This window comes from Rhincodon typus, chromosome 14 (genome assembly GCF_021869965.1).
Source record: "Rhincodon typus isolate 14 chromosome 14, sRhiTyp1.1, whole genome shotgun sequence".
In the NCBI taxonomy this organism is placed as follows: Eukaryota; Metazoa; Chordata; class Chondrichthyes; order Orectolobiformes; family Rhincodontidae; genus Rhincodon; species Rhincodon typus.
In genome coordinates, this window is record NC_063345.1 from 70,095,741 (window position 1) to 70,111,263 (window position 15,523).

The window sequence follows — 15,523 nt, forward strand, 5'->3', positions numbered from 1 at the left end:
GAATCCCCCTCGTCCTCACGTACCACCCCACCAACCTCCGGATCCAACGCATCATCCTCCGATACTTCCACCATCTGCAATCCGCCCCACCACCAAAGACATATTTTTCCCTCCCCACCCTTATCTGCTTTCCAGAGGGACCACTTTCTCCATGACTCCCTTGTCCGCTCCACACTCCCCTCCAGCCCCACCACACCTGGCACTTTTCCCTGCAACAGCACGAAGTGCTACATCTGCCCCCACACCACCGCCCTCACCCCCATCCCAGGTCCCAAGAAGACTTTCCACATCAAGCAGATGTTCACCTGCACATCTGCTAATGTGGTATACTGCATCCGCTGTACCCGTTGTGGCCTCCTCTACTTCGGGGAAACCAAGCGGAGGCTCAGGGACTGCTTTGCAGAACACCTACGCTCAGTTCGCAATAAACAACTGCACCTCCCAGTCGCGAACCATTTCAACTCCCCCTCCCATTCCTCAGACGACATGTCCATCCTGGGCCTCCTGCAGTGCCACAATGATGCCACCTGAAGGTTGCAGGAACAGCAACTCCGCTTGGGAACCCTGCAGCTCAATGGTATCAATGTGGATTTCACAAGCTTCAAAATCTCCCCTCCCCCTACCGCATCCCAAAACTAGCCCAGCTAGTCCCCGCCTCCCTAACCTGTTCTTCCCCTCTCCTGTCCCCTCCTCCCACCTCAAGTCACACCCCCATCTTCTACCTACTAACCTCATCCCGCCCCCTTGACCTGTCCGTCCTCCCTGGACTGACCTATCCCCTCCCTAACTCCCCACCTACACTCACCTTTACTGGCTCCATCTCCGCCTCTTTGACCTGTCTGTTTCCTCTCCACCTATCTTCTCCACCTATCCATCTTCTACCCGCCTCCCACTCTCTCCCTATTTCTTTCAGAACCCCCTTCCCCTCCCCCATTTCTGAAGAGTCTAGGCCCGAAATGTCAGCCTTCCTGCTCCTATGATGCTGCTTGGCCTGCTGTGTTCATCCAGCTCTACTCCTTTGTTATCGCAGATTCTCCAGCATCTGCAGTTCCTACTATCTCTGATACAAGGACTCAGACATGTTGCTTTAAAAATTCAAGCTGGCAATTTGAGAGCAAAATTAGGAAAAATGTCTTCACAAGGAATTGGGAACTGCCACCTACAGATGTGAGAGGTGACCTCACTCCTGATCCTGTGGACAAGAGGTTAGACTGAAAGTCGATAGACTGCAGCCCAATTAGACACCTCGTTGTGTGTGGGGTAATAGCAGGGAGTGTCAGTGAATCAGAGGGAGAGAAGTCAAAGCAACAATACCAAAGTCAAAAGAACTGCAGTGGATTAAGAGAAAGGTTGCAAAGAGTGGGAAATGAATAGAGACTCCAATACACAAAGGTGGTGACAGACCGAATGAAGGGAGGTGGTCAGGAGCAAAATTGATGCTATTCGAGAGAAAAATGAACAGAAACAGAACAAAAACAACATTGTCCCATCAAACACTCCCAAGACAAAAGCAAATGTAAGTGCCTATGGATCCGAGTAAATTTGGATCCACAAGTTTCACATACAGTGCAAAGGAAGATTAACTCTCTCCCTTCCCTCTGTTTGCCTTCATATTAGCAGTGAATTGGGTTAAATAAAGCAAAATGATAGTCCCTTAGTGTGTTTCCTGATCCTCTGCTTCTACAGCTTTTGCCTCCTGTTGATTTGACCCCTTTCTGTTTGTCCACAGTCTGTCCCATGGCATCGTTTTCCAGAAACCTAAATACATGCGATTGAAAAACTGGCAGAGTGGGAACCTCCTCTATGACACTCTCTACCTGCAGGCACACAAGGTTTGATACAGTTTGTGTTAACTCCAGGGAAGGGGAGGGTTTCAGTCTGGAGGAGCACAGCAGGCCAGGCATCGTCAGAGGAGCTGCTTCATGTGTGATTATTTGCTTCCAAACAAAGCTCAGTGTAATCAATGTATTTTCCAAATGATGATCAACTGGGATTTGTGCAGGACCTGAATGATCTCTGGATCCTGTTTTTTGTCAGTTCATCATTATAAATAACTCCCAAGCGGCACTGAGCCAGAGAAAGTTCACTGCACAGAGGCCATTCTGCCCATCATGGTTGTGTTATCTGTTCAAGCTATCCAGCTTCATCCCATTGTCCAGATATTGGTCCACATGCCTGCCGGTTTTGGATTTCAGATGGATATCCAGATCCTTGTCAATGAGACGAGTCTCTTCTGCCTCTCCCACCTTTTCAAACAGTGGCTTCACCCTCTGGGTGAAAACAAAAGCAAATGTAATGGCCCATGGATATGGGTCAGTTTGGATCCACACGTGAAAAAATTGGTGGGTATACCTGAAGCAGATGGACTGCAGCAGTTCAAGAAGGCAACTTACCATCAACTTCTCAAGGGCAACTAGAAGTGGGCAATAAATGCTGGCCAGCCAACGATGCCCTCATGCTTTGAAAAACAACAACAATGCTTGGCCACATGTCCTGCATGTAACAATCTGGGATCTTATTTTAGATCAAGATGGGACATCCACTGCCATTTAACAGGAGGTCAGGCCTCTGAAGCTAATGGGTAATCAAAGGATCACTGATCATTTGTCCAGACAATGCCTTTGGGATCTGTGGCCATTCCTGGGATTGCAAGTACCCAACCACATACCCCAAACCATGCAAACTCCTCAAAGCCCAACCCTACACCTTGTCTATCCAGGAGCCCAAACCAGCCCTGCACTACATAATCAATATTCCAACTTTCCTTCACTCACAGGGCAGCATGGTGGCTCAGTGGTTAGCACTGCTGCCTCACAGCACCAGGGACCAGGTTCAGTTCCACCCTCTGGCAACTGTGTGGAGTTTGTACATTTTCCCCGTGTCTGTGGGTTTCCTCCTGGTGCTCCGGTTTCCTCTCGCAGTCCAAAGATGTGCAGGCTAGGTGGATTGACCATGTTAAATTGCCTGTAGTATTCAGGGATGTGTAGATTAGGTAGGTTATAGGGGGATGGGTCTAGGGGGGTGTGCTCTGAGGATCGGTGTGGACTTGTTGGGCTGAAGGGCCTATTTCCATACTATAGGGATTCTGATTCTCAATCCTGCACCCTAAACCTCCGCTTCCGCATCCAGTTAAATCTCCTCTGTCATTCTGTCCCCATCCAATTCGCCAACCCAACCCAAACCAAAACTACCCATGTATCCTAAACTGAACCAAAAATCCCCACTGTCCTCAACCAAACTCATCTCCATCTTCCCTTCCTCTCCAGTGTCATGCTGAGACATTCCCACCTCCTGGACAAGTGTCTATTGGCTTGGTTTCCCTTGGAGTTTAAATGTTGTGGGTTCTATTGGTGATGCAGACATAGATTCAAATCTTGATCAAGGTATGAGGCTGGACAGGAGTAAACCTTTCTCCTAATGGACGGAGAGACAGAAATTCTCATAACTTAAGAAGTATTTAGATGTGCAATTACATTGGCTATGGGCCAAATGGTGAAAAATAGAATTCGACTAGTTAGCTGTTTTTGAGTGGCATGGACATAGTGGGCTGAAGAACATCTTTCTGTGCTGGACACGATCGGCCAAATGATTTCCTCCTCCTGCACTGTAATAATGGTGTGATTTTCTTACACTGAGACACACCAAGGGAACGTGCAAGAGCTGAGACAATGAGCGTTGTTGCTATGAAGTACAAGATGTGATTCAAACCAGGAAAGCTGACCTTCCAATAACCTGAATATTTCCACAAGTTGTGTAAGAGTTTCACATATCTGGCCTAGAGCTGTATTCATGGGGTGGACCTGGGCTATCAGATTACAGGAACTGGTATTGAGACAGAGACTGTACAGGAGTTCACGGAGAGACACACAAATAGGCCATTTAAAAGATATATTCAAGTTGCACAAGAGCTGACAATGAGGCACACATTAACTGTATAGGAACTGACACTGAGACACTTGCAGAGTTTACAGGAGACAACACTGAGACACAAACATGGGCCGTATAGTTGCTTTCATTGAGACACAACTTTAGCTACATAGGAGCAGATGCTGAGACACAAATTTGGACCAAGTATAAGCTGACACAATTCATACATGGACTGTGCAGCAGCTGACAATGATAAGTAAGAACTGTAAGTACAGTAAGAACTGAATACAAAGATAGTAAGAACTGCTAATGCTGGAGTCAGAACAGTGTGGAGCTGGAGGAACACAGCAGACCAGGCAGCATCAGAGGAGCAGGAAAGCTGACTTTTCAGGTTGGGATCCTTCTTCACAAATCAGGCTGTACATATGGGCTGTATTGCAGGTGACACAGACACAACATGAGCCATTAAGGAGGGGTGCTGAGGAACAAAATTTGCGTTGTATAGGAAATGATACTGAGACACACAATGGCCTGTACAGGAGCTAACATTGAAACACATATAAATGCACTCAACAGCAGTTGAAGTTGAGACTCATGTAACATACAGGTTCTAACACTGACAATGAATCCTTGTTCATGCTGACTGCAAAGCATGATTCAAACCAGGAAGCTGAATGCTTTATTTCCTTTGACAGCTCTTATTTGGGAGTTGCCCAGACTTGCAATTATAAGCAAATGGGTCATTAGATCACAAAAAAAATAAGGTTATTGTTTTCGGGGAGGATATTTTCATCAGAGCTGAATGACAAACTGATTATCCTCCACGCCCTGTGATTAAGGAATGGAATTCTTGTTTGTTGCCAGCTGTTTTGTTCTCAGCTCTGTTTAACTCTGTAGCTACAGAGACTCTCAGAAGCTAAGGTGTGGTCATCTGACCAATGGCTGTCACTTATTTTGTTGTACAGAAATAGGTGCAGTGCAAGTATATGTTTATTCTCTCTGCAAAGAACTAGGCCATATGTATTAATATATGTTGGCTCTAATACATACAAGTGTACTACATTGTGAACCCCACTCTCAATCCCAAATTGTGCAACAACCAATCAGGATTATTAAGCAAATGTTGTGCAATTACAAAATCACATCTAATGTTGGACAGCATATTGCCAACACTGTCCTGTTGTGTGGTACATTGCTGTTGAAAACAGCCAAAGGAACATAATGCGATCTGCCAGTATTTGGGATGTAAATCCAGGAATCCCAACAGCATTGAAATTCATATCACACTGTATCAACAGAGAAATCTGTTGGATTGACCAGTGTTAGTAGTAACACCACTTGTGGTGGTCCTGCGCAGTAGCAGCGTGAAACTAGCTTCACCTGTCAAAATTTTGAGACACCTTACTAACCTGAGGTAGACTGGGCACATCGCAAGACCATGAATGGCTATTCAGGCCCCTTCATGGATTTGCACAACTGCAAGGAATGATCTGATCAAGATGGCCATTTTTCTGCAGCTTGGCTTTGACTTCACCAGTTTCAGCAGCAGTTTTTCACAGTGAACAAATGGCTTATTGGCAGTTTGCTGATAAGGGCCAATGTTATAGCAAATGGAACTATAGGTCCTTATATACTGACCTATGATGGTAGGATTGCAGTAGACAGCTGTGGTAAAGAGCCACAATATGATTTTTCAAAGAGGAATCAAGGAAAGGGAGCTTGTTTGGCAGCTCCATTTCAAACAGGACTTTGGGCTCAGAATGGAGCCCATTAAGTCATGTGAGAATTCTTACATAGAGCTGCAGATTCAAGTATAGCAAACATATTGGAACTTACCAGAAATATATAAGGGGTTCCATGCAAAGACATTGGAGGTCCACGAACAAGACAAAAAGGTTAGCTGGAGCACTGCTAAAGAGTGCATGACAAGAGGCTTCAAAAAATGTTTTAGTTTTGAAAATGCTCAAGTTCTGTATGCTTAAATGGTTGTTTTTATTATAGTTTACAGAAGATTCCTGCAGAAAGACCAGGTCTACACTCAAGTAAATAAAGATTATCAGGCTTTGTTGTCCTTTCCCCATGGTATCACGCAAACAAATCTCGTCTGCACTCTCTCGAACATCCCCGCTAAGTTGGAGTTTTGAGAGTTGAAGGAACATTTTAGTTCAAACCTGTATTGCTCTGAAGGTTTAATATAGCACTGCATGTCATATTGATCTGCTGGCTTTGGAGGCCGGTTCAATAGAGCCATTCAAAAGGGAATCGGATGGTAATTTGTAAAGGAAGAATGTGTAAGGCACCAGGGAGGTGGAGGGAGAATGGATCTGAGTAAATTACTCATTTGGAGAGGCAGCACAGACTCAATGATCTGAACAGTCTTGTTCTGTGGTGTTACAATCTTGTGATTCTGTCAGTGGTGCAGTGTAGATTTGCCTGACTAATGCTGCATTTAAAACTGTTTGTTATGTACTTTAATGACTTTGAGAATATAGAAGCTATAATTAGTAAGTTTGCAGATGACACAAAAATTGGGGGTGTTGTTGATGGTGAGAAGAATGGTCTTAGGATACAGATTGTATTGATCAGTTGGTAAATTGGGGAGAGCAATTTAATCCCAGTAAACTGCCAACATCATCAAGGACCCATCGCACCCCGGTAATGATCTCCTACAATCTCTTCCATCAGGAGAAGATACAGAAGCCTGAACACACGTTTGAGCAGGTTCAGGAACAGCTTCCTTCCAGCCGTTATAAGATAGATGAATGGACTCTAGCCTCAAATAATTGATCTTGCTAATGTTGATCTCGCCTAGCGCACGCCCTGTGCAATGTAACCTGTGCCTCTAAGTTGTGTTGATCTGTATATCCTGTACATGCTTACTATTATCTGCCTGTACTGCTCATAAACAAAGCTTTACACCGTCCTTCAATACACGTGACAAATCAATCAAATCAATTAGTAAGTTCAGGGTGATGTATTTAGGGAGGTCTAATAAGAGGGATGTAATCAATGAATGATATGTCCTGAGGAGTACTGAGGAAGAATGTGACCTTGGTGTACAAGTCCATAGATCCCTGCAGGTATCAGCACAAGTCGACAGGATGGTGAAGGAGTCCAATGGGATGCTTTCATTCATTAGCCAGGGCATAGAATATAGGATAAAAGTCTTGTTACAACTTCACAAAAATGGGTTATTCCACAGTTGGATGCTTGCAGTTCTGGTCATCTCCACATCGGAAGAACGTGATTGCACTGGAAAGGGTGCATAAGAAATTCACAGAATGCTGCCTGGGATGAAAAGTCTCAGTAATGAGGAGAGATTGGAGAGGCTGTATTTAATTTCTTTGGAGGAGAGGAGGCTGAATGGGGATCTGATTGAAGTATACAAAGTTGAGAGGCATAGACAGTAGATTGTGAGAAGCTCTTCCACATGACAGATGCCTCTAAGAGCAGGGGGAATAAGTTTGAGGTGAATAGTAAGTGGTTTAGAGCAGATCTCAAGGAAATTTTTTTCGCCCCAAGTATGTAGATATATGGAAAATGCTACCTGAAAGGGTGGTGGAGGGAGGTACTCTCTCAACATTTAAGAAGCATCTGGATGAGTACTTAAAATGCCAGGGCATTCTAAGCGATGGAACAAATGCAAGTCAATGAGGTTAGTGCAGTTTGGTGTTCGCTGGTGGGCTGAAGGGCCTGTTTCTATGCTGAATGACTCTACAACTGTTCAGATGTAAGGACTGGTTCTGTAGACCTGACCTAGAGAGAGTTGGTCATGGGCTTTTCTCTGAGGCTGCAGATAAGAAAATTACCTTCCAATGTCTGGTGACTTGATTGGACACTTTGGCTCATTTCCAAGGGCATCGTCTTAATCGGTCAAAGTTAACCTACCAAGTTTAAATTTCAAGAAAGCTTGTTAACTGTCAGTGCACTCTCCATGGCAATGCCTTTAACAATTAGATCTCACTTGCCAACAAAAGTTGGTTCATTCAGCATAAATGGTGGTTTTTCCCTGTTAATTGGTATTCTTGTGAATAATTTATAGTTAGGGGCTCAGGTAGGTGTTTCTGTGGCCACTAGCGAGACTTCAGTATAGTGTGTTGTCTCCCTGGTGCCAGATTCAAGGCTGTATCTGAGTGGGCACAGGGTATTCTTGATACTTAGCTAGCAGGAGTACACCTTGATCCGGGGTCTGAGCTAAGAACCTTCTTCACAAGAAGATCTTGAGATCGTCGCTAGATTGTGAACAGAACGTGGAAGATCATCAGTTGAGCTTAGTTGAATGTGGCTTTGTCCCAGCACCAGTTCGGTGACCAACCAATGGAAAATTTGGCCTCTGCTAGTGTCCACACCCCAGGCCCGGGGGGTTTGCAATACAGTCAGGCTGACTGTAAAGAAATTGAAGGAAAGATCTCTGGTTGACTGGACCTTCTTTGTGAGGAGAGTCCTCCTGGATTGCTGCAGGTTCCAAGCAGCAGATATTTTCTCACTGTAGGATTTCCCAGCGGGGGCTACTTTGTGATCTTCAGGTGCGTGAAGCAATGTGAGTGTCTCCTGAATGTATCAAAAGAAAAAGGAGGTGAGTGTCCCCTCTCCATCCTGTCTGTGGCACCATTTTTCATTCTCCCTGCACAGAGGAGGCAGATTGTTACAATCCATATGTACAAACCCCACGTCCCAGCAGCAGGTTTAGTTATAGTGGACAGACAGTAGCAGTGGAAGGATATCTGTTCTGACTAGAGATCTGTGATCAGTCGTGTTTGCAGGGAATAGTGCTTGTTTGCCATATATATATAAATGGAGGAGAATGTAGATGGCCTGATTTAGAAAGTTTGCAGAAGCTGTGGATAGTGAAAGGATTGCCAGAGGATACAGCAGGATATAGACAGGCTGGAGACTTGGGCAGAGAAATGGCCGGTGGTGTTTAATCCAGACAAATACAAGGTGATGCATTTTGGAAGATGTAATACAGGAGGCAAGTATGCAGTAAATGGCAGAATGTTTAATAGCATTAACATAGTGGGATCTAGGTGTACAGGTCCATAGTTCCCTGAAAGTGGCAACATAAGTGGTCAAGAAGGCATATGGCATGCTTATCTCCATTGGTTGAGGCATAGAATAGAAAAATTGACAAGTCATGTTGCAGCTGTATAGAACTTTAGTAATGCCACATTTGAAATATTCTGGTTGCCACACTACCAAGCTTTGGGGAGTGTACAGAAACGGTTTACCAGAATGTTGTCTGATTTGGAGAGTATCAGGAGAGATTGAATGAACTTGGTTGGTTTTCATTTGGACGTCGAAGGACAGGCAACCTTACAGAAGTTTAAAAAATTGAGGCATGGATAGTTGGAGCTTTTTGCCAGGATAGAAATATCACTTACCAGGGGCCATAAGTTTAAGGTAAAAGGTCGTGGCGGTGGTGGCGTGTGAAGAAAATGAGAGGCGAGTTTTTACTCAGTAGTAAGTGACTAAGATGAGGTAGTGGAGAAGGATATAATATCAATGTTTAAGAGACATCTTGACAAATACATGAGTAGGCAGGGAGTAGAGGATTACAGACTGCAAAGCAAAAGATTTTAATTTAGAAAGGCATCATGCACCCATGCAGTCTTGGTGGGCTGAAGGACCTGTTCTGTGCTATACAGTTCTTTGTTCTAATGCTAAGTGCAAAACGAAATGCTTTAACAAAATGCGTCCTTTTCAGCTATACTCAAACTATAAAATTTTTGCCTTTGCGTTGTTAAGGAATATTGAAAGATTCTTCTGCTAACGTGTTCAGGTGGGAGAGTTCTGTTAAAGGATAACCAGCAAGATGAAGGAAAGGGTAATGGCGACAGGGGATTCTTTAGACAGGGGAACAGACAGGCGTTTCTGCAGCTGAAGATGTGACTCCTGGATGGTGTGTTGCCTTCCTGGTGCCAGGGTCAGGGATGTCACTGGCTGCAGGGCATCCTGAATGGTGATAAGTTAGAGGTTACGGTACATGGTGCTAATGACATGGGCAAAGTGAAGAATGACATCTTGCATCAAGAATTTAGGGAGCTAGGCAATTTGATTTAAAAAGCAGGACCTCACTGGTTGTAATATTGGATTAGTCCTGGTGCCACATGGTGGTAAGTTGAGAAATAGGAAAATAGAACAGATGAATGTGTGGCTTGAGAGTTGGTGCAAGAGGAAGAGTTTTAGATTCCTGGATAACTGGGACTGTTTTTGGGGAAGGTTGGACAGAAACTGATGGGATGGTCTACAGCTGCACCACATTGGGACCAAGATCCTCACAGGTGGGTTTGTTAGCGCTGTTGGGAAGAGTTTAAACTAGTCTGGCAGCGGAAGGGGACACTGAATATTGAACAGAGACGCATCATGCTACAGTAAAGGAAGGAAGTCCGAATGAGTTCATTTATGTTGAGTGTCGAGAGTAAGGTAAGGCTGGAAGGTCTTCACTTTAATGCTAGAAGTGTAATAGGTAAGACCGAGTTAATGGCATGGATCGACACATGGAAGTATGATATTGTTACCATCACAGAAACATGATTGAGGGAAAGGCTGGACTGGCAAATCAATATCCCAGAGTATAGGATTTTAGGTGAGACAGAAGTGGGTGTGAAAAGGGTGCTGGTGTAGCACCATTAATTAAGGAATTGATTTCTGCAAGAAGGAGAGATGATATCTTGGAAGGGTCCTCAAATGATGCTTTGTGGGTAGAACTTAGGAATGTTAAGGGGGTAGCTACTTTGCTGGGGTGTATTACAGGCCCCCAAAAAAGTCAGCGGGAAATAGAGGAGCAAATATAGACAGTTCACGAAGGGTGACCTCTGGGAGAGGCAGGCAGGTAGTGCAGGAGTCTCCTGTGGCTATACTCCTACAGGTATGCAGTTGGATACTGTTGTGGAGGATAACTTCTCAGGTGAGTATAACAGCAGCAGCCTGGCCTGTGGCATCACAACTGGTTCTACTGTTGAGCAGTGTTGGGCAAGATTCAAGTGAGCGATTAGTTGTCAGACTTCCTAGTTAGGGGCACAAGCAGGCGTTTCTGTGGCCATGTTTGAGACTCCATATTGGTGTGTTGCCTTCTTGTTGCCAAGGTCAAGGACATCTCTCAGCAGTTGCACGAAATTCTTAAGCAGGAGGGTGAACAACCAGAGGTTGTTGTGCACATTAGTACCAACGACACATGTAGAAAGAGGGATGAGGTCCTGCGGAGTGAGTACAGGGAGTTAGGAAAAAGGCTGAAAAGCAGGACCCCAAGGGTAGTAATCTCTGGGTTACTACCAGTGCCATGTGCTAGTGAGGCCAGAGATAGAAAGATAGGACATTGCGTGGCTCAGGATTTGGTACAGGGGATAGGGTTTCAGGTTCTTGGATCATTGGGACCTATTCTGGGGCAGGGGTGACCTATATAAGAGGGATGGGTTGCACTTAAGCAGGAGGGGAGCCAGTATCCTCACGGAGGTTTGCGAGTGCTACTCAGGAGGGGTTAAACAAGAGTGGCAGGGGGCTGGGAACAAGAGCAGCAGGTCAGCATGTAGAGGAATTGAGGGGAAGGTATGTGTTAGCACCAGTAAACCAAGAAGGAAGGACAGGTAAATGAACACAATGGTACCAATGGACTGAAGTGTGTTTATTTCACTGCAAAGAGTATTATAGGTAAGGAAGATGAGCTCAGAGCCTGGATCAGTACATGGGACAATGATGGTGTGGCCGTTAGAGACTTGGTTGAGAGAGGGACAGGACTGGCTGCTCAATGTTCCAGGGTTTCGTCCTTTTAGATGAGCTAGAGAGGAAGGTAAAAGAGGTGGAGCAGTTGCATTACTAATCAGGGAGAATGTCACATCTGCACTCAAAGAGAACGTGCTGGCGGGCTCAAACACTGAGGCAATATGGATCGATCTCAAAAAAGATGGGTGCAATCACAATAGGATTATACTATTGGCCCCCCAAACTGCCACTGAGACATTCAGGAACAAAATGTAGGCAGATTATGGAAAGATGAATAAAAACAGTTGTCATTGTGAGTTTTTGACTTCCGCAATAATGTCTGGGACACCCTTAGAGCAAGAAGCTTAGACAAGGTAGAATTTAAGTGCATCCAACTGGAGGAGGAGCAACACTGGACCTTGAATTGGCTAATGAACCTGGCCAGGTGACTGACCTTTCAGTGGGAGAGCATTTTGGAAACAGTGATCACAATATGTATTTAGATAGCTATGAATAAGGGTAAGTCAGGACCTTGTGGGAAGGTACTAAATTTGGGGAGGGCAAATTACATCAGTATGAGGTAGGAGCTAGGGAGTGTTAACTGGGAGGAGCTGTTATTGGGCAAGTCCACAGTTGAAGTGTGGGAGTTGTTTAAAGAACTACTGATCAGAATGCAGGATTGGCATGCTCCAGTTAGGAGGAAGGACAAGGATGGCAAAGTAAGGGAGAACTTAGATAATAAGGGAGGTTATGAATTTAGTCAAAAGTTTAAAAAGATGCATATATAAGGTTTAGAAGCTTAAAATTGAACAGGCCATTTGAGGAATATAAAGAAAGCAGGAAAGAGCTCAAGCAGGGAATTGAGAGCAAGAAGGGGCCAAGAAATGACCTCGGCAAATATGTTTAAAGAGAATCCCAAGGCATTCTATACATACATTAAAAATAAGAGGATAACTAGGGAGAAGGTAGGGCCACTCAGGGATTTAGGAGGGAATTTGTGCGCAAAGGCATAGGATGTGGGCAAGATCCTAAATGAATATTTTGCGTTGGTATTCACCAAGGAGAAGGTTATGGAGGACAGTGAGGTTTGTCTGGAGCATGATAATATGCAACGGCTTTTTGAGTGCAAAAAAGAAGTGGTGTTGGATCTCTTCAAGAGCATTAAGGTAAATAAGTGCCCAGGGACTGATGGTATCTTCCCCAGGTTATTGAGAGAGGCAAGAGAGGAGAATGCTGGTTCCTTCACCAAATCTTTGTTTCCTCGCTAGCTACTGGAGAAGTACTAGAGGACTGGCAAGTAGCTAATGTTCCTCTGTTCAAGAAGGGAAATAGAAATAATCCAGGAAACTATAGACCGATAAGTCTCAGATTGGTGGTTAAGAAGCTATTAGAGAATTCTTAGGTATAGGATTTATGTGCATTTGGAAAAGCATGGGCTAATTATAGACAGCTGATGTGGCTTTATGCAGGGCAGGTCATGTCTTAATAATCTGACTGAATTTTTCGAGGCGATCGATGATGGTAGAGCAGTAGATGCTGTCTACGTGGATTTTAATAAGGCTTTTGACAACATCCCTCATGGTAGGCTCACCCCGAAGATTTAAGATGCAAGGGATCAACGGTGACATTGCTGCATGTTTTCAGAATTAGCTTCCCCATAAAAGGCAGAGGATAGTGGTGGAAAGGTGAATTTCTGGCCGGAAGTGCGTGACTAGTTGTGTTTCGTAGGGATCCATACTGCGACCTTTGCTCTTTATGATATATATAAGTGATTATGATGAAAATGTAGATGGGTGGAGACATGCAGACGTTTGCAGACAATACAAAGATTAATGGAGCTGTGGATAGTGTAGAAGGTTGTTCAAGGATACAATGGGTTATCTGCTACTGATCTATATGGGCAGAGAAATGGCAGATGGATTTTAATCCGGGTAAGTGTGAGGTGCTGCACTTTTGGGGATCAAATGTTAAGGAAAGTATACAGTTAATGGCAGGACCCTGAACAGCATTGATGTATAGACGGATCTTGGGGTTCAAGCCCATAGCTCCCTGAACGTAGCCACGTAAGTAGATAGGGTGGTAAAGAAAGTGTATGGCATTCTTGCCTTTATTGGTGAGGGAATTGAGTACAAGATGTTGCAACTTTATCAGACTTTGGTTAGGCCACACTTACAGTACTGCTTTCAATTCTGATCACCACATTACAGAAAGAATATGGAGGCTTTAAAGAGGGTGCAGAATACCAGGATGCTGCCCAGATTAGAGGGTATGAGCTACAAGGAGAGGTTAGAAAAGCTGATGTAGAGCTGGATGAACACAGCAGGCCAAGCAGCATCAGAGGAGGAGGAAGGCTGACGTTTCGGGCCTAGACCCTTCTTCAGAAATGGGGAAGGGGGTTCTGAAATAAATAGGGAGAGAGGGGGAGGCGGATAGAAGATGGATAGAGGAGAAGATGGGTGGAGAGGAAACAGACAGGTCAAAGAGGCGAGGATGGAGCCAGTAAAGGTGAGTGTAGGTGGGGAGGTAGGGAGGAGATAGGTCAGGTCAAGGGGGCGGGATGAGGTTAGTAGGTAGGAGATGGGGGTGGGGCTTGAGGTGGGACGAGGGGATAGGTGGGAGGAAGGACAGGTTAGGGAGGCAGGGATGAGCTGGGCTGGTTTTGGGATGCGGTAAGGGGAGGGGAGATTTTGAAGCTTGTGAAGTCCACATTGATACCATAGGGCTGCAGGGTTCCCAAGCGGAATGAGTTGCTGTTCCTGCAACCTTCGGGTAGCATCGTTGTGGTACTGCAGGAGACCCAGGATGGACATGTCGTCTGAGGACTGGGAGGGGGAGTTGAAATGATTCGTGACTGGAAGGTGCAGTTGTTTATTGGGAACCGAGCGTAGGTGTTCTGCAAAGCGATCCCCCTCCGCTTGGTTTCCCCGATGTAGAGGAGGCCACAACGGGAACAGCGGATGCAGTATACCACATTAGCAGATGTGCAGGTGAACATCTGCTTGATGTGGAAAGTCTTCTTGGGGCCTGGGATGGGGGTGAGGGGGGAGATGTCGGGGCAGGTGTAGCACCTCCTGCGGTTGCAGGGAAAAGTGCCGGGTGTGGTGGGGCTGGAGGGGAGTGTGGAGCAGACAAAGGAGTCCTGGAGAGAGTGGTCCCTCCGGAAAGCAGATAAGGGTGGGGAGGGAATAATGTCTTTGGTGGTGGGGTCGGATTGCTGATGGCGGAAGTATCGGAGGATGATGCGTTGGATCCAGAGGTTGGTGGGGTGGTACGTGAGGATGAGGGGGATTCTGTTTTGGTTGTTATTGCGGGGAGCGGGTGTGAGGGATGAGTTGTGGGAAATGCGGGAGACACAGTCGGGAGCATTCTCGACCACTGAGGGAGGGAAGTTGCAGTCCTTGAAAAAACAAGGACATCTGAGATGTACGGGAGTGGATTGCCTCATCCTGGGAGCAGATGTGGCGGAGGCAAAGGAATTGGGAATAGGGGATGGCATTTTTGCAGGAAGGTGGATGGGAGGAGGTGTATTCTAGGTAGCTGTGGGAGTCGGTGGGCTTGAAATGGATATCGGTTTCTAGGTCGTTGCCGGAGATGGAGACCGGTCCAGAAAGGAGAGAGAGGTATTAGAGATGGTCCAGGTGAAGTTAAGGTTGGGGTGGAAGGTGTTGGTGAAGTGGATGAACTGTTCAAGCTCCGTAACGGAGGAAGAGATGGGGTTTAGGGCCAGTGTAGGTACGGAAGAGGGATTGTTCCATGTAACCTACAAAGAGGCAGGCATAGCTTGGGCCCATGTGGGTACTCATGGCCACCCCCTTTTGTCTGTAGGAAGTGGGAGGAATTGAAAGAGAAGTTGTCGAGGGTGAGGACGAGTTCGGCTAAGCGGAGAGGGTGTCAGTGGAGGGGGACTGGTTGGGCCTGCGGGACAGGAAGAAGCGGAGGGCCTTTAGGCCATCTATGG

General features: G+C 45.6%; 1 protein-coding gene across 1 annotated transcript in view; it reads left to right on the forward strand.

Moving 5' to 3' along the window:
- LOC109923651 (nitric oxide synthase, brain-like) overlaps positions 1–15,523 on the forward strand; it is a 96,151-nt gene that overhangs the window by 11,390 nt on the left and 69,238 nt on the right. Inside the window, exon 2 of the mRNA XM_048604962.1 lies at positions 1,730–1,832. Within this exon, the coding sequence (XP_048460919.1) occupies positions 1,730–1,832 (103 nt within the window). The remainder of the gene's footprint in view (positions 1–1,729; positions 1,833–15,523) is intronic.